Source organism: Mchenga conophoros, linkage group LG7, assembly GCF_057382185.1.
Source record: "Mchenga conophoros isolate Kocher_MC1m ecotype Shallow Benthic linkage group LG7, M_conophoros_male_GT1.1, whole genome shotgun sequence".
In the NCBI taxonomy this organism is placed as follows: Eukaryota; Metazoa; Chordata; class Actinopteri; order Cichliformes; family Cichlidae; genus Mchenga; species Mchenga conophoros.
Window position 1 is genome coordinate 27501661 of NC_140532.1, and position 26195 is coordinate 27527855.

Genomic DNA, 26195 nt, shown 5'->3' on the forward strand with positions numbered 1-26195 from the left:
ATGGTACAATCGTGGAGTTTAAATGCTGTTTAATAACGTGTGTTTGTTCTGTCTATTGTAGGAAGCTAAGAAGTGGCAGGAACGAAAAGAGGCACTGGAGGCTGTCGAGGCTTTGACCAAGAACCCCAAACTAGAGAACGGAGACTATGGAGACCTTGTCAGAGCCCTAAAGAAGGTAAAGGTTCAAAGTACTCTTGAATGGCTTCAAAAAGCATTTTTTCTCACAGGTTTGGGTTTCACGATTGTCTCTTGACAAGTTTACTGTGTTCTAGGTCGTAGGGAAAGATGCTAACGTGATGCTGGTTTCAATGGCAGCTAAATGTCTGGCAGGACTGGCTACTGGACTGAGGAAGAAATTTGGAACATATGCAGGACAAGTAAGTTGAAGTGCCGTTTCTTGATCTAAATAACAGCACATTTTTGAGAAGAGAAAATGTTCTCTTTAACCTTGAAACACTAAACGTATGCTGTAGGCTGAAATGATCAGCACAGCAACTTTAGGAAATAAAACAAAAAACAAAAGTGTTTTATTTCCAATTTTTTTTAAATTCCTTTTATTCATTAGGAATAAAAACAAACAAACATGATGCAAAGCTGTATAACAGATTGAGGTATCATAGTTTTCTCTAGTGTTGGATGCTGCACAGCAGTCATAAGTTTTGCACTTTTAAACTGATCTGTTTGTTTGCATCTTATATCACCTGTTTGTAAATGTCATCGAATAGGCTGGCCCAGTTTGTTACTTTCTAATGTGAGATGTGTCTTTTAAGGTGGTTCCAACCATTCTAGAGAAGTTCAAGGAAAAAAAGCCACAGGTTGTCCAATCCCTGCAGGAGGCAATTGATGCCATCTTTCTCACTGTGAGTAAATTCTTTACATCTCATTGACAACAGACTTCAGCATGTAAATCTGACTGAAAAACCTCTAGTCCTTATGTGTACTTTCACTTAACAGCATAGATCAGCATGTTCAGTTTTTAGCCGTCGGCCATAAAAGGCTGTTTGGTTATTGTCACCACCCCCACTAGGCCGGTGCTGTGAACAACTAAGTTTGTGAATGCAAGAACGAGGTGACGTAGGAGCTTCAAATTGATACCGAAGTGCATCCACTAAGAATCTTGGATGAGTTTGAATCTCAGTGACCTTCTGAGGTCAAGTTTTCATAAAAACTTGTGAATTCCATAACTTGAGATCAAGACGGCATAAGATTTCGAAATTGAAAACATAAGTGTGTTGACTTATAGCTGAGAGGTAGCACTGGCAGTTGATGGTGTTCTTTATATTATATGCATTTTCCCCGTAGTTATAAACTTAGAACTTAAACTCCTGTTAATTGTAGAGAATTTCACTGACTGCAGACTTCTCCCCCCTCCAGACAACTTTCCAGAACCTGTCAGAGGAAATCCTGGCTGTGATGGACAATAAGAACCCTTCAATCAAGCAGCAGGCCTCTCTTTTTCTCGCCCGCTCCTTCAGACACTGCACACAAGCCACATTGCCCAAGAGCATCCTCAAGCCTTTCTGTGCTGCTCTCATCAAGGTGACTTAAGAACTGCAGCATTACAGTGTAATGCCTTTTAGGATGAACCTATAATTAACCCTTTCATGCATGAATTACAACCTCAATCAGGATTTCTCCAGAACCTTGAGGGTTTTTTTTTTTTTTTTTTTTCAATAAAAATCTTTTTCTGCAGTTTAATGTCAAATTGCACTCTGAAAAAAAAAAATCATGGTACAAGTAAGCAATTGGAGTGAAAAAATAAATTGTGAAATCAATTTATAGACCAAAATGTATTCTAAACTTTTGACTCAAAATAGCCACCTTTGGCAGATATAACGGCTGAACATACCCGTGGCATTCTTTCTACAATAGAAATCAAATATTCTTCAGAAAGTTCTTCCCATATCTGTTGGAGAAGTTCTCATAAATGTGTGGCACTTGCAGGTTGCTTTGCTTTCACTGTTCTGTCCAGTTCATCCCAAACAAGCTTCAGGTTTGAACCCCTGACCAACTAGGCACATATCAGAGGGTATTGCAATGCTGTGGTAGCCATTTTGGTTCAGGGAGCCTCCCACTCTGTACAAGTCAGTGATCCTGGATCCAGCAAAACAGCCCCAGACGGTCACACTTCCTCCTCCATGTTTGACAGTTGATGCCACACACTGTGGAACCATCCTCTCGCCTACTTAGCGGCATACAAAGATCCTGCGTGATGAACCAAAGATTTCAGATTTTGATTAATCAGTCCGTAATACCTTCTTCCAGACTTCAGTAGTCCAATGATGGTGTTTCATGGCCCAGCAAAGCCTCTTTGCCTTATTCTGACATCTTAGCAATGCCTTTATTGCTGCAACTCATCCTGTCAAATCTGCAGCTCAAAGTCTTGTCTTTGAAACTCAGACTTGCTTACTACCACCACTATTAAGCTGTGCTTGAAGCTGTTGTCCTGTGAGCTGCTTATCACACAGAAACTTGTCCTCTGGTTCAGTGGTGGCTTTGGGTCTGCCAGACCTTTTCCTGTCAGAGTTTGCCCCAGTTTCTGTGTGCCCTTTGGAATCACTGACACTTTGACTTTCTTTGCAATTTGTCTGTAGGAAAGACCTGCATTTATAAGTGTTATAATGGTCTGTCTCTCTTCAATCAATTCTATTGTTAATTGCCTTTTTCTCTCAATTTTTGTAGCAGTACATTACTCCTGCAGCACAATACTGCTCCACTGATGCTCACGAGGGTATGGTACCACAGTGTGTTCCAGCACTGCTTTTATGCAGACAGAGTGGGTTGTAAGTAATCCCAAAAGTTGGAACACCTGTAGGAATTAGTAGCACCAGCTTTCAAGGCTTGATCAACCTCCATTGCTGCAGAACTGCTTTACATTGTTGACCCCCCCCCCCCCCCCCCCCTTTTGTTTCCTTCTCCTTTCTTTAAAAAAAAAAAAAAAAACGAAACAAAAAAAAAACCTGGCAGTTCTCCACTTTTGTATCATTTCAGTCTATTCTTTGGACTTGAATGACTTGAATTGCAACATTCTTCTTTGTTAGTACTGAGTGCAATCTTGGCAGACAATATAGGCGAAACTGCACCCATAGTTTCCTGAAGTGTATTGCTGTTACAAAAATACGTGTACATGGTATTAGTATATAACAATAAAATTCGATGAATTTGTATAGTCAATGTCATCGATAATGGTGAGGATCGTTGCAGCCCTATTTGTGTATATCTGTATGAACTCGGACACCTCCTTAACAAATGTTTGCTGTAACATTCACAGATACAGTGATGTTAAGTTCTATGTTTGCATTTGTTTTATGTTCAATATATGTCACCTGTATGTAACTTAACAGACACCAAAATTTGTATCGCCTATTGAATTTTGTTCTAGTCACCACTAAATATGGAATGGAAAAATTTGAAAAAGCACTGCAGGTCTGGCCAACTAATTCTAAGTATACCTATGTTTTTCTCACAGCAAGTAAATGACTCTGCCCCAGAGGTCCGTGATGCTGCTTTTGAAGCTCTGGGGACTGCCATGAAACTGGTGGGAGAGAAAGCTGTGAACCCTTTCCTGGCTGACTTGGATAAACTGAAATTGGATAAGGTGAGGATCAGGAAGATGTGAATTCAGATGTGAATTCGGTTCAATTTTTTGTTGTTGTCATGAACTGTTCACTTTGTTTTTGTTGCAGATTAAGGAGTGTGCTGATAATGTGGAGCTCTCAGGAGGTAGGAAGGGTGCAGGAGGAGGCGGCACAGTTGAGAAGAAATGTGCAGCTAAAGCCGTCGTCCCTGCTGAATCTGTATCCAAATCCTCTGTTCCATCGAAGAGCCAGACTTCTGCCAATAAGGTGTGCTGGGAGCAATGCATGTACAGAAAAGTCAAATTAGTCGAAGGAGAAATATTGTTGCCTTATTGTATATCAGCTTTGTTATTGATAAATAGGATGGTTGGCATCTTTACCAGTCTATAGTTCTACTTGAAACTTTATCCAGGTGTCAGCAGTGCCACCTAAGAAAGGGAAGCCAACCTCTGCAGCTGGTGCCAAATCCAAGAAGTCCTCCGACAGTAAAGAATTCACGGAGTCTGAACTTTCAGTAAGTCATTACTTGACTGCATGCTGGTCCTCTGCAACAAATGTCCGGCATATCAATACATGCTAGAACACTTGCTGTCTCCCAGTCCAGTGTGAAACTCATTGAAAAGAGAGGCAGCTATTCTAAGAAAGCTGGACAGAGCTGCAGAAAGTCTTTAAGCCATCAGCAGGGGGAAAAAATGTGTATATACTTGTACTATCCTACTACAGTGCACAGTTGACAGTGTACCTGCCCAATGAAATGTACACACAACGCAAGACTTTACATTCCCACGTACTTCATTTCTTGACAGGCTTTACAACTTAAAAACAAAGACAATGATGTGAATGCAACAGCCTACTATACTGTAAAACAACATGCTAGTAAGCACAGTTGAAAATAACAGATTTAAACAGCTGATTAAAGTAACTAAAACAATTCCATGTTTTCACTTGGGATTATATGAATATTGTCTTAAAGTTGGTTATCTTAGTTAATCAGTATCCAGTCCTCACTACTGACAAAGAGTGCCTAGCAGCATTAACTCATGTTATCATAGTAATATTTTATCCCTGTGGGATACAACATTATCAGGCTATTGCTTTGGAATTTCTTATTGTGTGCTTGTGTGTTGTTATATCAGGCTGAGGTGTGTCAGGACTTGGCTGCAGGTGTACTTCCTGCCTCCTGTCTTGAACAGCTGGACTCGGCCAACTGGAAGGACAGACTGGCCAGTATGGAGGAGTTCCAGAGGGTAAAGTCTTCCTGTTCTGTCCTCATCAGCTGTGTCATAAACAACTTCATCACAGAACAAAAGCTGATTGACTCATAATATCCAGCAGTGATTGCAAATAACTGCCATTTTTCATTAAATTTGTGTATCCTTCTAGGCTGTTGAGACGATGGATAAAGCTGCAATGCCCTGCCAGGCCTTAGTCAGGATGTTGGCCAAGAAACCAGGGTGGAAGGAGACGAACTTCCAGGTAATCATTGACAAGATGATGTTAATGAAACATCATTAACACCTGCTCAACAATTAACAACTACATTGCACAATTAACTAATGGGAGTGTCTCTTCCAGTTGACAGTGCTCCTATACAAATTTTACTGAAGGATTTGATGAGAATTAAAAAAAAAAAGTCAATGAAAAGCTGCTGTAGAGGGAACCAAAGTTTTGGCACTGCACTTAAAACCATTGGCATTCTTTGAAAGCCAGTGTGTAAATGGCAAAATAAAGCACCTGTTATAGGACAGATCAGCCATGTCTGATTACTTACCCTTTTCTTGTTCAGGTGATGCAGTTGAAACTGCGGATTGTGGCTCTCATTGCTCAAAGGGGACAATTTTCCAAGACCTCAGCCTCTGTTGTTTTGGATGGCTTGGTGGACAAGGTTGGAGATGTCAAGTGTGGTGGAAATGCTAAAGAAGGACTGACTGCTATTGGAGAGGCCTGCTCACTGCCATGGACTGCAGAACAGGTAAGGATCAATTTTTCTGGATTGTTAAAGATTGAAAAGGTCTTTTTATATGTGCAGAAAATGACAGAAACATCAACAGATACTACTGTAGCAACAGCGCCTTGATACAACTGTTGTTAATAAAATTGAACTGAGAATGCACAGTATTAATGACTTATGATTTTTCTTTGTCAGGTTGTTTCTATGGCTTTTTCCCAGAAAAATCCCAAAAACCAGGCAGAGACTCTGAACTGGCTGTCTAATGCTATGAAGGAGTTTGGCTTTGCAGGGTAACTTCCTGTCCATCACACATCACTTTATTTGTAACATAATTTCCAACTGATTTTGATTTGGGGGGGGGGGGGGCTTCTTTAAAACATCTTCATTTAACATTTTGCCAGGGAGGTTATGTTTTTGTTCCCAACTGCCACAGGACGAGAGGCAGGGTAAATCCTGGGGAGGTCCATTCACCATTCACACTTATATTCACATCTATAGACAATTTTAAAATCACGAACTAACCTAACCGTACTAACTGCATGTCTTTGGTGCTGTTAGGAGGGGGAATACCTGGAGAAATCCCACCTATTCCTGTTAGGCAACAATAACACCAGTAAATGAATAAAAGGAAAAACAATTCTACAAAAACAGAGTGGGCCAAAGTTTTTCTACAGCAAAGACTCCTTGCCAGTTATTATAAATGCCTGATTGCAGTTCTTGCTTTTTCATATTGCAACTAGATCGCATATAGAAGATTGAGATGGGCACCATGACATCAGTTGTTTTCCTGGCCTCATGTATCTATGCCATTTTCACCCTGGAAGTTGTCCTAAAGACCTCTGTTAACATTTGACCTCCCTACTCTCCAGTATCAATGTGAAGGGTTTCATCAACAATGTGAAGACAGCTCTGGGAGCAACCAACCCCGCTGTTAGGACAGCAGCCATCACTTTGCTGGGAGTCATGTACCTCTACATGGGAGCTCCACTACGCATGTTCTTTGAAGATGAGAAGCCGGCTCTCCTTGCACAGATAGATGCAGAGTTCGAGAAGGTAGCACTTCCAGAGATTTCTCTAAATTTAACTATGTGCTCAGTTTAGCAAGTGTGACCGGTTTAATTATTGTAGTAGTATAATAACAACAACGGGAAAAATAATCACAACTAGTGTCTCTTTATCCTGTCTCCTGTTTTAGATGCAAGGTCAATCTCCACCACCCCCTATCAGGTTCACCAAAAAAGTGGCGGCAGAGGAGGAGGGTGCTGAAGTTGAGGAGCAGGATGAAGATGCTGGAGGTGGAGGACAAAATATCATGGACCTGCTGCCCCGAACAGATGTCAGGTAACCTGATTGTTTCCTTGAAATTTATTTAACCATGCATCCATGTGCGGCAGCTGGAGCATGGCTTCTCCGATGGCGACATTTTCAAATTCTTAGGTCCACACAGGGTTGTTACCCATCTTAAGAGCTTCTAGACTGTTGCTGTTTAGACATTTATCTGGCTAATTAAGCCATCAGTAGGATGTTGGGCCTTAAATCTGTAATATGTCATGTTTGCTATCCCCCTTCTTTCTTTAATGTAGCTCTTTTTCCTTCTGTCTCTAAGTGACAAGATCACGACTGACCTTGTGTCTAAAATTGGAGATAAGAACTGGAAGATCAGAAAGGAAGGTCTGGATGAGGTTGCAGCCATCATTTCAGAGGCCAAGTTCATCATGGCCAACATTGGAGAGCTGCCTCTGGCCCTGAAGGGACGTCTCAGTGACTCCAACAAGATCCTGGTGCGTAAGATGGTGCTCTTCACCTGACCTACAGATCTCGTGTGCGTGCGTGATTTGAGAGGGGAGAGGGGGGGGAAATCACCTGTACTGTATTTATCTACTTAACCTATTTGGTTCTTATCTTTGGTGAGGAAAGTATGGAGATAAAAATTATCGCTTTGTGTTCAAGCATTAGTGCTCCTGCCTTCATTTAAAATCATGCATATCGATGGTCTGGTGAAAAAAAACATTCAATCATTTTTACTACTCAGATTTCTCCTTCTAACATATTGGTCAAACGTATATTTCGATTCATCTTTGATTAAGAATTGGAGTACTTAATTGGATCGTTTTTACTCACACAAGGCTGAATGTTAAGATCCTTTAACCCCTTCCCAGCTGTGACAACAAGGAGCGGCCAAGGGGCACTTTTAGGATGCTAATGTTCACATTTTGAAATGAAAAGGCAGATGGTTTGGAAGACAGGTAATAAAGGCCATCTGTGTCAACTGTCGTTGAACAGAGGGGGTAGCTTACGACACTGACTATTAGCCACCTACAATGCAGATTTGAGATCCCTTCCATGGCGCCTCAACCGCCACTCACATCTGTAAGGTGACCCCAATAGGTGAGATGATGGGGTGAGGCAAGCTCTTAGTGGTTTGATCCGAAACATCTGGTGATAATGATCCATGCCTTTATTCATGACGTGATGAGGCACATTAACACCACTAGGATTTAAATACCTGGAACTCCATTTGGATTTTGAACTGAAGGAGCCTCTTGGATGACAGGTGAAATGTCTCTGTGAAACTTAAAGAAGTCCAGTTGATTTCCTTAGATGAAATCTAATGTGTTTGTGTCTGTCTCAAAAATTAAAAACTGTAACAGTTTAGTGTGGAGCGATATTATGTGAGGTAACTATGTAGTAATACTTAAACTAAATAGGCAGTAAATGTTAATAAGGGTTTTACTTTGTGTTTTTCAGGTGCAGCAGACTCTTTCTATTCTGCAGCAACTGGCTACAGCCTTGGGACCTGGACTTAAGCAGCACGTCAAAGCTCTGGGAATTCCCATAATAACCGTTCTAGGAGACAGCAAGGTACTCAGCCCACCGATGATAGTATTCATGATCATCTTGTTGCAAACTTTTTTTCTTCTTTTTTTTTTTAAAAACCCTCCATTCCAGAGCTTTCCTGCTTTTGAGATTTTTACATGAAAATTTCATAAAAATATGAAAGTGCCATGAAGGAAACATGTTAATGAAAACAATAGTAAGATATATAGACCTAGATTGAATTGTGCTGGCAATTATTTCTGCAGCCAAATGTGAGGGCGACTGCCATGACCACACTTCAGGCCTGGGTGGAGCAGACTGGGATGAAGGACTGGCTGGAGGGAGAAGATCTTTCTGAGGAACTGAAGAGAGAGAATCCCTTTCTGCGACAAGAGGTACACACACACACACACACACACACCCCTATTCTTTTTGCTGTGTGGTCTCACAGAACATAACTTTGACTGTTCTGTTTTCTAGAGATGGATTTGAAATTTTAGTTGTTGGTGTTCCTTATTGCATGAATTGCAGCACAACGGGATGTAAGTAAGAGACTCATGTTTTGCTGGAAACCTCTCTGCATTCCCCAGGTGCTCGGCTGGTTAGCAGAGAAGTTGCCCACACAGAGGACTGTTCCAGGGGATCTGATGCTGTGCATTCCTCAGCTTTACGCCTGTCTGGAGGACAGAAATGGAGATGTGCGCAAAAAGGCTCAGGATGCCCTTCCTACCTTTATGATGCATCTTGGCTACGACAAGATGACCAAAGCGACAGGCAAACTCAAAGTACGAACCTACGGGATATTTTTGCTTCTTGACCACAAATAGTGAGTAGGGATTAATGTCATCTTACTCTCATCTCCCCTCAGCCTGCCTCTAAGGATCAGGTGGTATCCATGTTGGAAAAGGCCAGAGCAGTGATGCCAGCTAAACCTGCGGCGCCAGCCAAAACGGGGGGAGGGAAAGGATCTGCAGAGCCAAATAGAGCTGCTTCAGGTATTTTTAATATTTTAGCATAGTCCCGAGTACGTGTTCAGAACATTTCGGTGGTACTCAAATTTATCTAAACAATGGATTGCATTTAATATTACAGGAATGGTTAAAAAAAAGTAAATTCCACCAATACAGCCAGTCTTTATCCTGATGATAAAGGTGAAGCTTAGCGGTTGAAGGTTGCTGTTGTTAAGACTGTATTGGACTTTTTCTCATGTGTAACTAAATAATGATGGAACCCTTTTTAGCTTTTAAATCCCCTGTTTTGTTTTAAGTGTACTTGTTCATGTTTAAGAGTGATGCCTTTTTTTTGATCTCCTCTCCTTCACAATGAACCCTCTTCAACTGGTCTAACAATAGAACTCAGGATTTCATTGGAGAGAAGTTTGTCATTTCCTGTTAGGCTTGCAGGTATGAGCTAAAATGGCCAGACCATTCTATTAATTTGAATCTGTCCTCTGCAGCCTCCAGGTCTCAACTACCAAGTGAAGACGTCGCTGATAGTAAACCAGAAGTTAAGAAAGTCCGAGGTGGAATGGCTGCTAAGAAGGTATTTATGCTTCTCACGTGTGTGTGAGTGAACATTATTTATTTTGTGTACTGCACTCAGCAGATACAAGGTGCTTTATAAATTAAGTCAGTACAGTATGGTTTGCCATGCCATGCACATTTGCGACTGGGTTTTTTTTTTTTTTTTTTTTTTTTCTTTTACACTATTTTCTTATCAGTTAATTCAGGACTAAGAAGTTGTAAACACAATATGGTTTTTCTACTCACCCAGCCTCCCTCCCCACCTGAGGAACCCATCCCTCCCCCTTCTTCCAAGGACAAGGACAATAATGGTAGTAAAAAGCCTTCCAGCAAAGGGAAGGCTGCTGGTGGAAATCAACAGGTAGATGTTCAAGTGGTGTTTAGTGATGAAAGTCGGCTCAGAACTTCATTTGAACTGTCCCTGCTCGCTCCCAGTACATCAGGAGCAGAGTTTCTCACTGGGCTCTTTTTAACTCTTTTCAGCCTCTCTCTCTCTCTCGCCGTGGTTGTGTCAAAAATGCACTAACTTGGTTGCAAAAACAAAATTGATAGTTCACACAGGATTCAGGTTTCACTTAACTGCATGAATGTGTGTGTCAGACTTCAGCGTTGCAACCTGCCTTGCATAACACCTCCTATATTTCTTCTTTCTGCAGTGTGTTACTTACAAGCTCTTCCTCTCTTCATTTGACATTAGAAAACATTACTATGCTCACACATCCACAGGCAGAACAATGTTTAATTCAGCTGTTCTCACTATGAATTTGCTGTTGCTTCCCTCAGGGTGCTGCTGGTAAGAAGCCTGTGTCTAAAGGTCTGAAGGATGATGAAGATAAGTCTGGGCCACTCTTCATCCTCATCGCCAATGCGAAGGAACAGAGGATCAAAGAGGAGAAGCAATTGAAGGTACCAGTAGATGGAAAAACAGCAATAGGGCATGTCTTTGTGGACTTTCTAATTGTAGGTGTGTCCTTTGGGCTGCTGGACTTTGTTTTAGACTCGTGAAGTCTAAAAATATGAAATTTAAGAACTAAGGTTATTATTTATTTATTTATTTATAAGCTGAAATTTAAATTAAACATTAGATATTGTTCTGTGTGCAGTGCGCTAAACACCACAATGAAACAGAGAACCAACCTAACATGAAGTGACAGGAAGCTAACATACTCAACAACACATCAAAAGAATAGAAGTCCTATAAAAGAACACAAGTTTTATTGGCACAGACAAAGGCTTCGACTTTGAAATGAAACATACACAATCTGGTGATCAAAATATGCTGGTTGTACAGCTGACGTCAAAGTTTAATAGACAAAGACCAGTGTGTTGTCTCTATAGATGATGTACACGTGAATATAATTTTGGCACAAATGAAACTTCCAGAGGAGCCGTCATAGGGCAATAGGCGGCGTGCACTCTGGGCAGGTCACCAGTCCATTGCAGGGTCCATACAAAGACAGGCAAGCACATACTCATATCCTCATGTATAGCTAATTTTTAGACGCTCCAATTTAACCAAATTGGAGAAATGGAAGAAAACCATCGCAGATAAGAAATCTCTATGCAGCATAAGATCAGGTTTGTACCCAAACTTTTATTACTTTGAGGAGAAAGTACAGGAGAGAAGAAGACTTGAGAATTAAAAGCAGCTCTAAAAATATATACAAATACTTTTGTCTTATTAATGGGCAATAATGAATATTAGAGAGAAAAATGTCTTTCAAATTCAACTGCTCATTGGTTTCCATTTTAGACCGTTTTTCTCTTCTCCCCCCCCCCCCCCATTTGTTTCATTTTTCCAAAAAACCACCTTTATTTATGAATAACTGAGTTTGTCTGTAAGCCTTTAAAGGAGAATGTGGTGAGAAGCAATAATAACAGCATTCTGAAGTTTCTGTGCTGCTGAAAACAAGATGTTATGAAGGTGTAGCTATTAATTAATTAATATTAACAATAATTCACTGTTCGGTATAATAACCCTCAGGTCAGTGGCTCAGTTTTACTGGCCCAGTTTTACTGCTACACACCTACCCAGTAGTTATACAAGGTGGTTACAGGAACAGCGCCGCTGTGTTGGATACTACAAACACGTTTTGGTTTTGTTTTTTTCATTCTACCTGAGCTCAGTCTGTCTGTAACTGCTCGGCCTCTTTGCTCTTCGCGGTGTGTAAACAGACTCTGGCTCCATGTTAAACTACGCCAGCGTCATCATCACTGCTGCTGTTGTCTTATCAGGGTTTCTGTTTAAAACTGGGGCCTGTGTGGCCTTAATGTCACACCTTTTATTTACACAATGCTCCTAAATAAGTTTGTATTACAGCCCCGTTTTTAGTTGCAAATGTGGGTGAAACACTTGAGTTCCCATTTCCATCGTGACAGCAGCACGCTGCACAGCCGCGGTTTATTCGAAGTTTTTATAATCAGATGCTTCAAAATACTTGATGACTCATTGCAGCTCTATTTTTCATGTATGTCCAAAATCATTTGCACCTTTTTGTTCTATGTTCCCTATTAATTACCACCAGTACCACTTTAAATGCTACAGATTGTGGTTCACTTATAATACAGAAACCCATTTGCTGCACACGTATATAGCTCTTAAATGGAATAATAAAGAGCTGTTGTAACGTATTGTACTGAAAAAAAGCAGCATCAGCTCCAATTACAGTATCTTAATTACGAGATACTATAATTAAGATGCTGTGTAAACTACACACTTGTAGTTAAGAAATTGTTACTCTTTTTTTTGTGTGAACACAACACCTCCAGTTTAATGTATGTCAGAGAAAGGGAGATTGTAATCATTCTCATCATGATGATGCAAAATGAATGAAATGGTAGAATACATGTAGCCTCTGTAGGACTGTTGAATACCAGTTAAACCATTTAAAGGCATTTTCATAGTGTTGCATTGTGATAAAATTAGATGTGCAAAATGTATTTTATTTTATTTTTTGGTGAAATATGACATGTCTGCTTAAGTAAAAAGAAAACGTTTTTGTTGTAGATTCTGAAGTGGAACTTCATCACCCCTCGAGATGAATATGTGGAGCAGTTGAAAACTCAAATGTCCACCTGTTTTGCAAAGTGGCTGCAAGATGAGCTGTTTCACTTCGACTTCCAAAGACATGTCAAGGCCATTGGAGTCATGATTGAGGTATTGGCTGGTCCTCTTCCTACTGCAGTGCGTTTTGTTTGCGTTTCACTAATGAAGTCTGTTTAACAGAGGTTGGAGAGTGAGAGTGAAGCCACCATCAGCTGTCTGGACCTGATTCTGAAGTGGTTCACCCTGCGGTTTTTTGATACCAACACCACAGTCCTGATGAAGGTGCTTGAGTATCTAAAATTGCTGTTTGCCATGCTGAATAGAGAGAACTACCACCTGACGGAGTATGAAGCCAACTCCTTCGTCCCCTACCTCATACTTAAGGTGAGTACATATCCGAATGGGACCTCTTCATTTATTTTCTTCCTCACTCCATCCGCTGAGCATCTTCCCTCATATTTAGGTTGGAGAATCAAAAGATGTGGTTCGCAAAGATGTTCGGGCTATCCTGGCCATGCTATGCAAGGTTTATCCAGCATCCAAGGTCTTCCCTTTCCTCATGGATGGAACCAAATCCAAAAACTCCAAACAGAGAGCTGGTAGGTTTTCTTTGGTTAGTCTTTGCTGCACCACATGACTATCAGTCCTCTTCTGTTTGTGCCAATTTTTTTTTTTATAGCTATAAAACAAAAATTGCATTAGAAATGAAAGCTGTGTGGCAGGATTTTGATTTGGGGAAGGAAAATGTTCTTTTCAAGCTCTGTCAGCTCCAGCAATTCAGGAAGACATCTGTAGCGATAGGTTGGGTGTTAGGAGAAAGACGAGGGCAAACAGAAACTGGACCGAAGACTCACTATGGGAGAAAGGGCCAGAGTTTACTAATTAAATGTAGTAGTGGTGTATAAACCTACAGGGAGGAAAAAGAAATGCTCAGTGCATTATGGGAAGCCTAAGCCTATTGTAACATAAGCATATAAGCTTTATCAGAAAGAAAAGTTTTAGGCCTAATCTTAAAAGTAGAGCATGTATGTCTCTTAAATCCAAACTAGGAACTGGTTCCTTAGTAAATAGCTGAAGATTTTGCCTCCCATTCTACTTCTATGAAACACAAGTAAGTCTGCAGTCCAAGTGCAAAATTGCTGTTAGGTTAATAAGGTACTATAAGGTACTGAGGAGGCCATTAGACTGGAACCGGGGGGGAATTCAAGTGAGAATGGACAACTGAAACACCAAATGGCTTAGGGAAACCACAGAAGACATTTAAGTGGGTGATTGCAGGAAGGAGAGAGAGAGAGAAATAGACAATTTATCGACTGTATGGCCTTCACATTTATGTGAAGCTGTATGTAGAGAAATGCAGGGGAAATACTGTAACACATTGTAATTGTGTTGTGTTTTTGTTTTTCTCAGAATGTCTGGAGGAGTTAGGTTGTTTGATAGAGGGCTATGGGATGAATGTATGCCAGCCTACTCCAGCTAAGTCTCTGAAAGAAATTGCTGTGCACATTGGTGACAGAGACACATCTGTACGCAATGCTGCCCTCAACACTGTGGTGGCTGTCTACAACGTCTGCGGGGATCAGGTCTACAAACTTATAGGAAATGTAAGATGAGCACTGGTCCTGGTCATGTTTTGGTAAGACTTCACATGAAATTGTACTCTGCACTCTTTGACATGCTTCTATCCCTGTGCCTCCAGTTGTCAGAGAAGGATATGAGTATGCTAGAAGAGAGAATAAAGCGATCAGCAAAGAAGGCACCCACAGCTGTGGCCAAACAGACTGCAACAGATCGGTCTCAGAAGGAGCACCCAACAAACTCCAATGCCACCTTCCTCCGCAAGCCTGCACAGGAAGACCCTAATAAGCTTAAGTATGTCCCCTCTGATTATGAGTTTGTCTCAACTAAATAAAAAAATAAAAAGGACCCTCACCAAGAGATAAGAATATTGATGAGGGGGAAAAATCATTGTGTGATTACTGCTTGGTGACAGTGCACAGCAGGCCTTTGAAACGGCTATTCTTCAAGTTTAGCGACTGGTTACAGTAGGGCAGAAATACTAGAAGTTTTCACATATAGTTTAAAGCATGATACAAATCACTTAAGGCACTGGTCTTGTAAAAATGACCCTTGTTGTAATGAGGTTGACGGTTTCTTGGTTGTGCCTGCACGAATCCCAACACATTAACAACTCGATGCTAAAACTTTACTGACTCTTCAGTGTAAAAGTAAGCTTCATGTCAGCTGATACAGTTAATTTGCCCCAGAAAAAATATTAGTAATCCAGGAGAGCAGTTTGAAACTACTATACATCTTAGAGTCATAGTGGGGAAAGACTGGACTGGAGTACCTGGAGAGAACCTACGTAGGCACAGGGAGAACATGCAGACAAAAACAGGATGCAGTCAGCTGGCAGATTCAAACCAGGAACCATCTTGCTAGTAGGTGACAATGCTGCCACTACACCTCTTTGCTGGCAGCATTTTATTTTCTGTGCCACTAAAGTGCCATTAGGTAACTGTTGTTGTGATTCGGTGCGTTATAAGTAAAATTGAATCGGTTTGATAAAGCTGTCATAGTTTGAGAGTTACTGGCTCAACATTGACCCTTTCATTATGCACAGTGAATTATTGTAGCATGTAGTTTTGTGGACCAGTGCACAAGGGAGCAGCTTCAGCTTCACAGTAAACTAAATGGAAGACCAGTATGACCAGTATAACATTAACCTCCTAAGACCCGAACTCTTCCACGGCATGCATTTTTAATTTGTCTTTGATATTTGGGCATATTGGGGCCCGATGAATGTAAAAACAAAGAATTACCAGATTAAATTTTTTTTTTTTTTTTTTTTACCTGATTTTTGTTTCTAAGAAAAATGAGAGCCACATATGAGGATATTTGTTTAAAATTTCGATAGAACAGTAGCAGTATAATGTCCTCGTAAGTGGATATTCAATTCAATTTTATTTATATAGCGCCAAATCACAACATAAGTCGCCTCAAGGCGCTTCATAGATACAGAGAAAAACCCAACAATCATATGACCCCCTATGAGCAAGCACTTTGGCGACAGTGGGAAGGAAAAACTCCCTTTTAACAGGAAGAAACCTCCGGCAGAACCAGGCTCAGGGAGGGGCGGCCATCTGCTGCGACCGGTTGGGGTGAGAGAAGGAAGACAGGATAAAAGACATGCTGTGGAAGAGAGACAGAGGTTAATAACAGATATGATTCAGTGCAGAGAGGTCTATTAACACATAGTGAGTGAGAAAGGTGACTGGAAAGGAAAAACTTAATGCATCATGGGAATCCCCCGGTAGCCTACGTCTATTGCAGCATAACTAAGGGAGGATTCAGGATCACCTGGTCCAGCCCTAACTATATGCTTTAGCAAAAAGGAAAGTTTTAAGCCTAATATTAAAAGTAGAGATAGTGTCTGTCTCCCGAATCCAAACTGGAAGCTGGTTCCACAGAAGAGGGGCCTGAAAACTGAAGGCTCTGCCTCCCATTCTACTTTTAAATACTCTAGGAACAACAAGTAGGCCTGCAGAGCGAGAGCGAAGTGCTCTAATAGGGTGATATGGTACTACAAGGTCATTAAGATAAGATGGGGCCTGATTATTTAAGACCTTGTATGTGAGGAGCAGGATTTTGAATTCAATTCTGGATTTAACAAGAAGCCAATGAAGGGAAGCCAATACAGGAGAAATATGCTCTCTCTTTCTAGTCCCTGTCAGGACTCTTGCTGCAGCATTTTGGATTAACTGAAGGCTTTTCAGTGAGTTTTTGGACATCCTGATAATAATGAATTACAGTCGTCCAGCCTGGAAGTAATAAATGCATGAACTAGTTTTTCAGCGTCACTCTGAGACAGGATGTTTCTAATTTTAGAGATGTTGCGCAAATGGAAGAAAGCAGTCTTACATATTTGTTTAATATGTGCTTTGAAGGACATGTCCTGGTCAAAAATGACTCCAAGGTTCCTCACAGTGTTACTGGAGGCCAAGGTAATACCATCCAGAGTAAGAATCTGGTTAGATACCATATTTCTAAGATTTTCAGGGCCGAGTACAATAACCTCAGTTTTATCTGAATTAAGAAGCAGAAAGTTAGCAGTCATCCAGGTCTTTATGTCTTTAAGACATTCCTGCAGTTTAACTAATTGGTGTGTGTTATCTGGCTTCATGGACAGATAGAGCTGGGTGTCATCTGCATAGCAGTGAAAATGTATGCTATGTCTTCTAATGATGCTGCCTAAGGGAAGCATGTATAATGTAAACAGAATTGGTCCTAGCACTGAACCCTGTGGAACTCCATAATTAACCTCAGTGTGTGAAGAGGACTCTCCATTTACATGAACAAATTGGAGTCTATTAGATAGATATGATACAAACCACTGCAGTGCAGTACCTATAATACCTACAGCATGTTCTAATCGCTCTAATAGGATATTATGGTCGACAGTATCGAACGCTGCAGTGTGGTCTAGCAGGACAAGCACAGAGATGAGTCCACTGTCAGAGGCCATAAGAAGATCATTTGTAACCTTCACTAAAGCTGTTTCTGTGCTGTCATGAGCTCTGAAACTCTTCAAATAAGCCATTCCTCTGCAGATGATCTGTTAGCTGTTTGACAACCACTCTTTCAAGGATTTTTGATATGAAAGGAAGATTGGAGATTGGCCTATAATTAGCTAAGACTGCTGGGTCTAGAGATGGCTTTTTGAGTAAAGGTTTAACTACAGCCAGCTTGAAGGCCTGTGGTACATAGCCGATTATTAGAGATTGAAGAATTAATTAATGGCAGGACTTCTTTGAGCAGTTTTGTAGGAATGGGGTCTAAAAGACACGTTGATGGTTTGGAGGAAGTAATTATTGAAGTTACTCAGAAAGATCAATTGGAGAAAAAGAGTCTAACTTAACATCAATGGTACTAAGAGTAGCTGTAGATAATATTACATCTGTGGGATGATTATTGGTAATTTTTCCTCTAATGATAAAAATTTTATTTGTGAAGAAGTTCATGAAGTCATTACTAGTTAACGTTAAAGGGATTGTTGGCTCAAAAGAGCTCTGACTTTTTGTCAGCCTGGCTACAGTGCTGAAGAGAAACCTGGGGTTGTTCTTATTTTCTTCAATCAGTGATGAATAGTAAGATGTTCTGGCTTTGCGGAGGGCTTTCTTATAAAGCAGCAAACTATTTCTCCAGGCTAAATGATGATCCTCTAAATTTGTGACACGATATCAGGCCCTTGTAGAGCAAAATTGAGTATTTTGGTCTAAATAACCCAAAATGTGATGTCCACATGTGGACGCCAGGTCCTAGGAGGTTAAGCTAAAAAAAACATTCAATATGGTTTCTACAGTAGCCAAGTTAATCATCGTGTTTTATGAGGAAAGAAAAAAAAAAAAAGAATAAATAAAAATCTTAGAGGGATTTAGATTGTTGTAATATCTGCCGTAAATAGTTTGCATTATGAATTGTAACATGGCATTTCAAGGCAATCTATTCCAAATGTTTCCTGTGAGCATGTTAAACATTTGGTCCATTGTGTTTTGGTTGGGATGACTCTAATGCAGTCATACATCAGTTTGAATGTTTACTCACAACTTTGTCTGTCCCCTTCTTGTCTTGATATTCTGAGTCATTGCATGTTGGGTTCCTCTCATAAGGTTACTTGTCTAGTCTTCAACTTAGTTCAACTAAAATCACCTTTCACTGGCCGACTGCTTGCCTTTCTCTTAACCCTTCCTCTTTCTTCCTCTGTGATTTCCTCCTTTTTTCTGCCTGCCTTCCTTTCTGGAGCAGAATAATGTATCGCACGTATAGGATGTGAGTACCAACTCCTCCTCCTTCCCCTCTTTTCTGTCTGTAGCCATTGTAAGAACTCGTCTCACTGTATTCTTGTTCAGTGTGTTCAATGTAAACTTGTTATTTCTGTTCTTTCTCTCTCATTTCTCTACTTTTAGAGGGTTATTTTTGCCAAATATTGTGGTTGCTGTTTCTTCAAACAGAAGCATGAAAATGTATCTTTTCCCCTCCTCTGTATTATGGTGATCTGGATTTTTGATTTTTGACCCAGAGGTGTGAATCACTCTTGCAGCCTTCTTGCTGATGTACATCACCCACCGTAGTACACTGGTTAAGCCAATGAGCTTTGCTGACATGTTTGTCTTTTTCACTTTTGTCAGTGGATTATGGTAAAATTTCAGTGTGTGCTGTTCTTTATTTTTCACTAAAAGAAGGGCCAATGTTTAAAGAATATTGTGATGGGCGTGTTGCACCGGCACTTAACAATATGTTATTGCAGCCTAACCTAAATTTTCAGGGTCTTTGGACTGCTGTGAAAATAGATTTCACCAAATTATGGGGTTACTTCAAAGTTCATGACATGAGTTTTAGAATTTGCTGGGTACTTTCTAATTTTATAGCATGCTGTCTGCCCACCAAAGTTGCACGTTGGTGCGTTCCTAAATAAGTCGTAATGAGTTCATTAGTTGGAAATCTTTGGGTTTTTTTGTTTGGTTTTTTTTGTTGGTTTTTTGGGTTTTTTTGTGGAACTCCACCCTTAACTCAGATTTCCCACTCGGAAAATCAGAGCACACCAACATACCCTGAGTCAGTAATCCAAGATAACCGAACATAAACAGTAAAAAGCAAAACTGTAAATGTTTCATCTGTACTACCACTGCTGTATTTGTATTTATCAGGCTCTATCCATCTATAGCAAAAGCACTATACTGCATTGCTAGTGATGCCTGAATGGCTCCAACTTACTAAATCCTGTTTTTCCTCATTCTGTCTGGAATGTGCTAACTCAAGAGTGACATTACACCTTTCTGAGGTATCTGGATTCGTTCCCTCATTCTGGCCAAAACAAAAGGTTCCTTAAAATTTCAGTCTTGTTATAAAAGTACAAAGTTTTTCTTTTTACAAAATCAATGTCATAGGTCCTTTATGCAAATAGCTGAGGCTATGCTGCTGAAATACGTTACCAGCTGGATAAATCACTTTCATCAACCTGTTATTTGTTATCAATGTAATGAACAGTAGCCTTTTATCTGGTTGTCCACATGACTTTTTCCCCATCTCGCTGAAGGATACAAACTCAATGTCTTTAAAATCAGTGCTGCTCTGTTTCTGTTCAGACAGTCCCAGTGAAATTTGGTTGATCAGACAATTCTCACACATACAAGTCCTGTGTTGGAATGCAGTGATTCATAGAAATGTGACATTTGAGAGTTTCAAACTCATTTATTAATCATATTAAATTGGATAAACCCTTCTTTAGGCTGAGGATATTCACTTATATCCACATTATCTCTCAAAGCTTGAAGTTGTGTGAGGACTGGAGCTAAGCAGCACTGATGGATTATTATGCTCAACTAAATTTAGTGTCTTGTCTTCTTTTCCCACCACCTGTCTTCCAATCCCTCCCTCAATCTATCTAGCCAAGCCCGTCAGAATGCACAGCACACAGAGTCCCTGCATCCATCCATCCCCAAGGAGTTCCAGCTAGACCTGGATATGATTGAGATGGACCAGGGTAGAGTGTGCGAGCTGCCGGACCTTGTCCAACACAAGCTGGATGAGCTGCTGGAGCCCATCATGATCCCTGAACCCAAGTAAACAACCTCAGTCCTGATAATTAAGCGCACACACAAGCAACACAAACAAGAAAGAAGTGAACATTTGTTGAGGTTTAATGCTTCTTTGCAATTTTGTGTTCAAAGGATGCGTTCGGTCTCGCCACACTTTGATGAACTGCACAACAGCACGGCTTCCACCATCAACTTTGTCATCTCTCAGGTTGCGAGTGGTGACATCAACACCAGCATCCAGGCGCTGGCACAGGTAAACAAACATATTTTGCACAGAGCACATTTTCAACTGATTGGATATGAAATATTTAGTAAACTGTCAACCACCACTCGCAGTAATCATTAATGAAGCAGAAGAGTTTCTTTAAAAAACACGGTGACTTTGCACTGCTAGGAAAACATGGCACAGGTCTTTCTTTCCCCCCCTTTTCAGGAATGGATATTTTCACATGATAGTCAGGATGTATTTATTTGTTTATTGACACAAGCACTACAAAGATACTCCTGTCACAACTTGATGCATAAATGTTGGTGAATAAAAGTATAATGGTATCCCTGAACCCATGCTCAGTGTTCCCAAATAGCATTTCTCTCTAAATCTGAAGGATTTTACTTTCCTCTGCAGATTGATGAGGTACTGCGACAGGAGGACAAAGCGGAAGTGATGTCGGGACACATTGATCAGTTTCTTATTGCAACCATCATGCAGCTGAGGCTCATCAACAGCACGCACATGGCTGACGATCGGGTGGATAAGAAGGATATCATAAAGTTGTATAGCTGCATCATAGGAAACATGCTGTCTGTGAGTTGTACCTACACAGTAATCACATCTGTTAGCTTGATTTGAGAGGAGGATGCTGATGTCTTTATGGACCTCCTCTTGTTCCTTTCTACTAGCTGTTCTCTATGGAGTCCCTGGCCAGAGAGGCATCTATGGGTGTGTTGAAGGACCTGATGCATGGTCTGATAACGTTGATGCTGGACAGCAGAGTGGAGGATGTAGAAGATGGAACACAGGTCATCAGGTCTGTCAACCTGCTTGTAATCAGAGTCCTGGAGAAGTCTGACCAGACCAACATGATCAGGTCAGTAAGAAGAAACTCCTCACTGCGATAACTTCAGCTAACTTCTGTGTGTGTATCTGTATTATTATTTCATTCTTTCTTTTACGGCTTTAAGTCCAGAGAGGTCAGTTTTGTGTTACTAAGGTGGGCGGCTGAATCACCATAATAACCTATTCTGAACACACAACCTGGTTGGGAGCCAGTTACATTCAGTGTTTCAGTTTACGATCAGCAGAAAGCGCCACAGTCCTTCCATTTTATTTACATAAATAATTCATCATCAACATGTTTCCCTTTATCTTGCAGTTTTTCAGCAGGACCCTGCTGGAAAACCAGCTGCACAGCTGATAAATGAGCCTTTTTTAGTTTCAAAGAGACAGATTTTGGGGTATTACCCAAAGTCTGAACTGCATCGATCCACGTGCTCAGTGTCCATGGTTACCATGGTTACTGCAGAAGCTGCTGTGAATTAAACAGCTGGCACTGCGCTAACTTGCGGGTGGGATGAGTGTTTGTTTTTCATTACAACAGAATTGTCTGACTTGGTTGACTTAAGTTAACTTGTAGTTTAGGAGTATCATAGATAACGCCCACGTGAGTGTGTCCTCAGAAATCTGGACTCGTGTGGACTTTCCAACGACATAGTGGTAACTGTACACCACAATACTGAAATAGACTATTACGGAAATTACTGCTAGCATCCAGAAATCTGATGTGTTTCATAGTTTCTAACAAGTCTTTGACAGTTAAACGTAACATGACCAAAACGCCAACATTAAAATTTTTTTAAAAAAAGCACACACCACACAAATCAGATGTTGTTCTGATTTCATTTTTATTTTAGTAAACTCAGAAAATTCTAACAGAGAGCTGGTGCTTAGATTATCGCTGAATAAACATTTCTTTAAAAACAGATGATGTAATAATTTCTGGACAGGCTGGAGTCTTCAGTATCCACGAACAACGTGTTGGTTCAGATGCTTCTCTGCTTGTGATTTGAAATGCATTCTGGGATACCTGGCTGTCCCAAGTGGTAGGGCTGCTCAATGAATCAAATTTTAATCACGATTACGATCTGGGCTTTCAACGATCATTAAAAATGACTGAGCCGATTATTAGCCCCTCCCTTGTGCTTTACTCTTGCGCTGCTCCGTGTGGCAAATCGAGCGCACCTCTCTGCATTTCGAACACGTGTCACAACAATTAAGAGCAGCGGTCTCCAACCTTTTTTGAGCCACGGACCAGTTTATGCCCGACAATATTTTCATGGACCGGCCTTTAAGGTGTCGCGGATAAATACAACAAAATAAAACTAGTACCGGTACCGAAAAAAAGAAGATTTATTCATAACACACGTGAAAAGACCCAGGAAAACCGAATAAACGATAACAAAATAACACTGAAAACTGATTTAAAAACCCTGAAAACTATACATTTCACACCTGAGCCTCAACTCTCGCGGCCCGGTACCAAACGACTTACGGACCGGTACCGGTCCGAGGCCCGGGGGTTGGGGACCGCTGATTAAGAGGACCCGAGGGAAGCTCGGAAAGCTAAGCAGAAGTTATCTGGAGAGGAGAGTGACTGCCGCTGGTTGAAAAGAGAGGTAAAAAAAAACTTCAGTGGTGTGGAAACATTATGGGTCCGCAGAGTCAGACGTGGATCAAGTAGACATAGTGTGTAAACTTTGCTACAGTGTCGTAGCTGCACCACAGAGCAACACTGCAAAGTTTACTAAACATAGATGTTTACATTTTTCATTTATTTTTTATATTGCAAACATTTGCACTGTTATCAGTATTTGCACACTATTTTATATTATTTTTTGACAATCTTTAAAGTCATTTTTCAATACATTGTTATTGTTAAATAAATATTGTCAAATAATCGAGATCTCAATTTCAGTGAAAATGATCGTGATTATCATTTTTGCCATAATCGAGCAGCCCTACCAAGTGGACACTACCACCAGTTCATAGCAATCGATTATCTCGGCTCGACCTGTCTTGACTTAATTTAATATTTGCTTCTTTGGACTTCAACATGTAAAACCTTTTGTCTTGTTCCTGTTTCTTTCATTTAAGGAACATTTTTAAATTGCTACAACTGGTCTCCTTATTCAACGCATTTATGTCATTCATTTAGATTATTTTAGTGCTGGACTATTAACACATTCTAGCATCACTTTCTCCTGAGATTTTTTTTTTATTTTTTATTTTTTATTGAATTACTATTTGTTTGTTTTTAAACTACCAGTTGATATTGTGTTTACTGGCTGTTATAGTCCTTAATGTTCCTGTTTATTTAACTTGTTTTGTGTACGGGTGCTTTGTGACTGTTTTTCTGTGAAATTGACTTGACAAATAAACTTTACTTCTTTCCTTCCCGTCCCTTGGCAGTGCTCTGCTGGTGTTGCTTCAGGACACACTGGTCTCGACAGCTGGTTCCCCCATGGTCTCAGAGCTGGTCATGAAAGTAAGGGAACCTGATGTTAGTGCCAAACCTGCTGTCCACTAAAAATGCTTTAAACTGGACTTCTAACTCATGTTTATTTACATTCAGTGTTTGTGGAGGGTTATCCGCTTCCTCCCAGAGACCATCAACAACATAAACCTGGACCGGATCCTGCTGGATGTCCACAACTTCATGAAAGTTTTTCCCAAAGAGAAACTTAAGCAGCTCAAGAGCGATGTCCCACACAGGACCCTCAAGACGCTGCTACACACACTCTGCAAGCTCACCGGGGCAAAGGTAACACACACAGTAGCTGAGTGGTTAATACTAGCGCTTCACAGCAAAAATAAAAGTTGCTGTTTTGAATCCCTTGGTTTGCTTGGGTTCCATTTGTGGAGTTTGCATGCTCCCTTTAGAGTGCCATCTAAATGTATGGTTCAGTGCAACTTGTTGTCTAAAGAGCTTTGAATGGACACTAAAACAAGAAAAGCTCTTATAGAAGTTATATAAGAAAACTGCAATACCTGTTTAGTAACCCATACATAGGTCCAGGTCACATTATTTTACCATTCATTCATGCTTAATGCTTTTGATAAAGTTTTGAATTGGACTCTTTTTAAATGAGTATTTAAAATGTTCATTTATTGATGACTCTTTCCTATTGCTTTGTATTAATGATGATCAGATCCTTGACCACCTGTCGATGATTGAGAATCGTAACGAGTCTGAGTTGGAGGCCCATCTGAGGCGGGTAGTCAAACACTCTGGAAACCTGGCGGGACTCAAGAGTGACCGAAGCAACGAGAAGGGGGGACTGCGTATAGTAAGTAACGCATAAAACTCGGCAATGATTCTATAAATGGAGAATGTTCCATCAGAGTTGTGAGTTTATGTTGAGCAGAATGCTGATTTACAAGTTAAATAAAATTCTACTTTTTCTTGTGTGAATATGTGTTTTATTCCTCCGGGGTTTTTTCTCTCTTCTCCTCCCCGGTGCTTTTCTTAGACGATCCAGTTTTTTACCATTTCTTCCTGCACTAAATGTGACGGCAGTGTTCAGGAAAAAGCATGATGTAGCAAATCCATTGAGTCCAGAGGGTTAAATAATTGAACTGTCAACTACTACTGAGTTACACTATCCTGATGTTTCTTTTGCAGGACGATCGGATGTCAAAGGCAAAGGTCAGTGACATTCTGTCTGAAATCTTCAAGAAGATCGGCTCCAAGGAGAACACTAAAGAGGTCAGCATCGCTCCTGTTTGAAAATCAAAGCAGCAGTGTAATTAATTTTGAAATACGTTTTATGATACTTTTGACCCTGGACAACAAAGTGAAGCATGAACACTCTCCTTTTCAGGGTTTGACAGAGTTATATGAGTACAAACAGAAGTACTCAGATGCAGACCTGGAACCGTTCCTCAAAAACACATCCCAGTTCTTCCAGAGTTACGTGGAGCGAGGCCTTCGCATGATTGAGTCTGAGAGAGAGGGGAAAACTCGAATCCAGACCACAGCAGGTACAGCTGTACCCCATGTTGTCATGGTGCTCTTTGGTTATTATCAATCAGGAATGTGTAGTAACATCTGTGTGTATGCTTCTCTGCAGTGATCCCTCAGCATGGTGTTGACTCCAGTCTGAGCAGCAACGAGGAGCTGAAGCCAGCTGTTTACTATGAAAGACTGAAGATTCTCAGACAAAGACAAGGCCTGGAAAACACTTCCAGGGTCAGTTGGTATTATTCATTTAGTAAAGTCACAATGCACTGATGAGCTACAGCTGCTTATCAAAGTAGTGTAGTGGCTATATTAATTTCTTAAAGTCCTCTCTTTTATACGAGAGAAGTACAGACGGACAAGCGCCTGTTTTTATGCGTTGTCATTAGCAACGACGATACAACAATGGCTTGTCCACTTGTTTATTTTCCACATAAACCTTTCACAATAAAGCTCAAGATCCTGTTGAGACTTTTCAAAATAAACTGAATCACGTGAAAGAGCATGCAGACTGTTTACGGATGAGAATTAAAAAAGAGCCGCCAGGTGCTAAAAAATAAACCTTAGACTCAAACGTTAGAACAGGCTTTTCCCCGCAGCACGCCGTGTAATAAATACTCACAAAGAAAACGGCGGCCGTAACAACTTGTCTAAAAATGTATCGGTT

The 26195-nt window shown here is 40.6% G+C and overlaps 1 protein-coding gene across 5 annotated transcripts in view; it reads left to right on the plus strand.

The window, feature by feature from the left end:
- The window catches only part of ckap5 (cytoskeleton associated protein 5), a 42101-nt gene that overhangs the window by 13433 nt on the left and 2473 nt on the right, over positions 1-26195 (plus strand). For 2 of the 5 annotated variants that reach the window (XM_085283213.1, XM_085283214.1), the window contains exons 8-44: positions 62-175; positions 273-377; positions 771-860; positions 1375-1539; positions 3470-3598; positions 3687-3845; positions 3991-4092; positions 4715-4825; positions 4962-5054; positions 5365-5550; positions 5725-5819; positions 6399-6582; positions 6725-6870; positions 7136-7310; positions 8278-8391; positions 8613-8741; positions 8937-9131; positions 9215-9341; positions 9803-9888; positions 10120-10230; positions 10653-10775; positions 12877-13026; positions 13096-13299; positions 13379-13514; positions 14326-14519; positions 14615-14787; positions 18721-18744; positions 20364-20537; positions 20646-20766; positions 21139-21318; positions 21414-21601; positions 23980-24055; positions 24143-24331; positions 24720-24857; positions 25193-25276; positions 25392-25551; positions 25641-25759. In XM_085283213.1, the coding sequence (XP_085139339.1) occupies positions 62-175; positions 273-377; positions 771-860; positions 1375-1539; positions 3470-3598; positions 3687-3845; positions 3991-4092; positions 4715-4825; positions 4962-5054; positions 5365-5550; positions 5725-5819; positions 6399-6582; positions 6725-6870; positions 7136-7310; positions 8278-8391; positions 8613-8741; positions 8937-9131; positions 9215-9341; positions 9803-9888; positions 10120-10230; positions 10653-10775; positions 12877-13026; positions 13096-13299; positions 13379-13514; positions 14326-14519; positions 14615-14787; positions 18721-18744; positions 20364-20537; positions 20646-20766; positions 21139-21318; positions 21414-21601; positions 23980-24055; positions 24143-24331; positions 24720-24857; positions 25193-25276; positions 25392-25551; positions 25641-25759 (5049 nt within the window). The remainder of the gene's footprint in view (positions 1-61; positions 176-272; positions 378-770; positions 861-1374; positions 1540-3469; positions 3599-3686; positions 3846-3990; positions 4093-4714; positions 4826-4961; positions 5055-5364; positions 5551-5724; positions 5820-6398; positions 6583-6724; positions 6871-7135; positions 7311-8277; positions 8392-8612; positions 8742-8936; positions 9132-9214; positions 9342-9802; positions 9889-10119; positions 10231-10652; positions 10776-12876; positions 13027-13095; positions 13300-13378; positions 13515-14325; positions 14520-14614; positions 14788-18720; positions 18745-20363; positions 20538-20645; positions 20767-21138; positions 21319-21413; positions 21602-23979; positions 24056-24142; positions 24332-24719; positions 24858-25192; positions 25277-25391; positions 25552-25640; positions 25760-26195) is intronic. The other 3 variants (XM_085283216.1, XM_085283215.1, XM_085283217.1) reach the window with 3 other exon arrangements.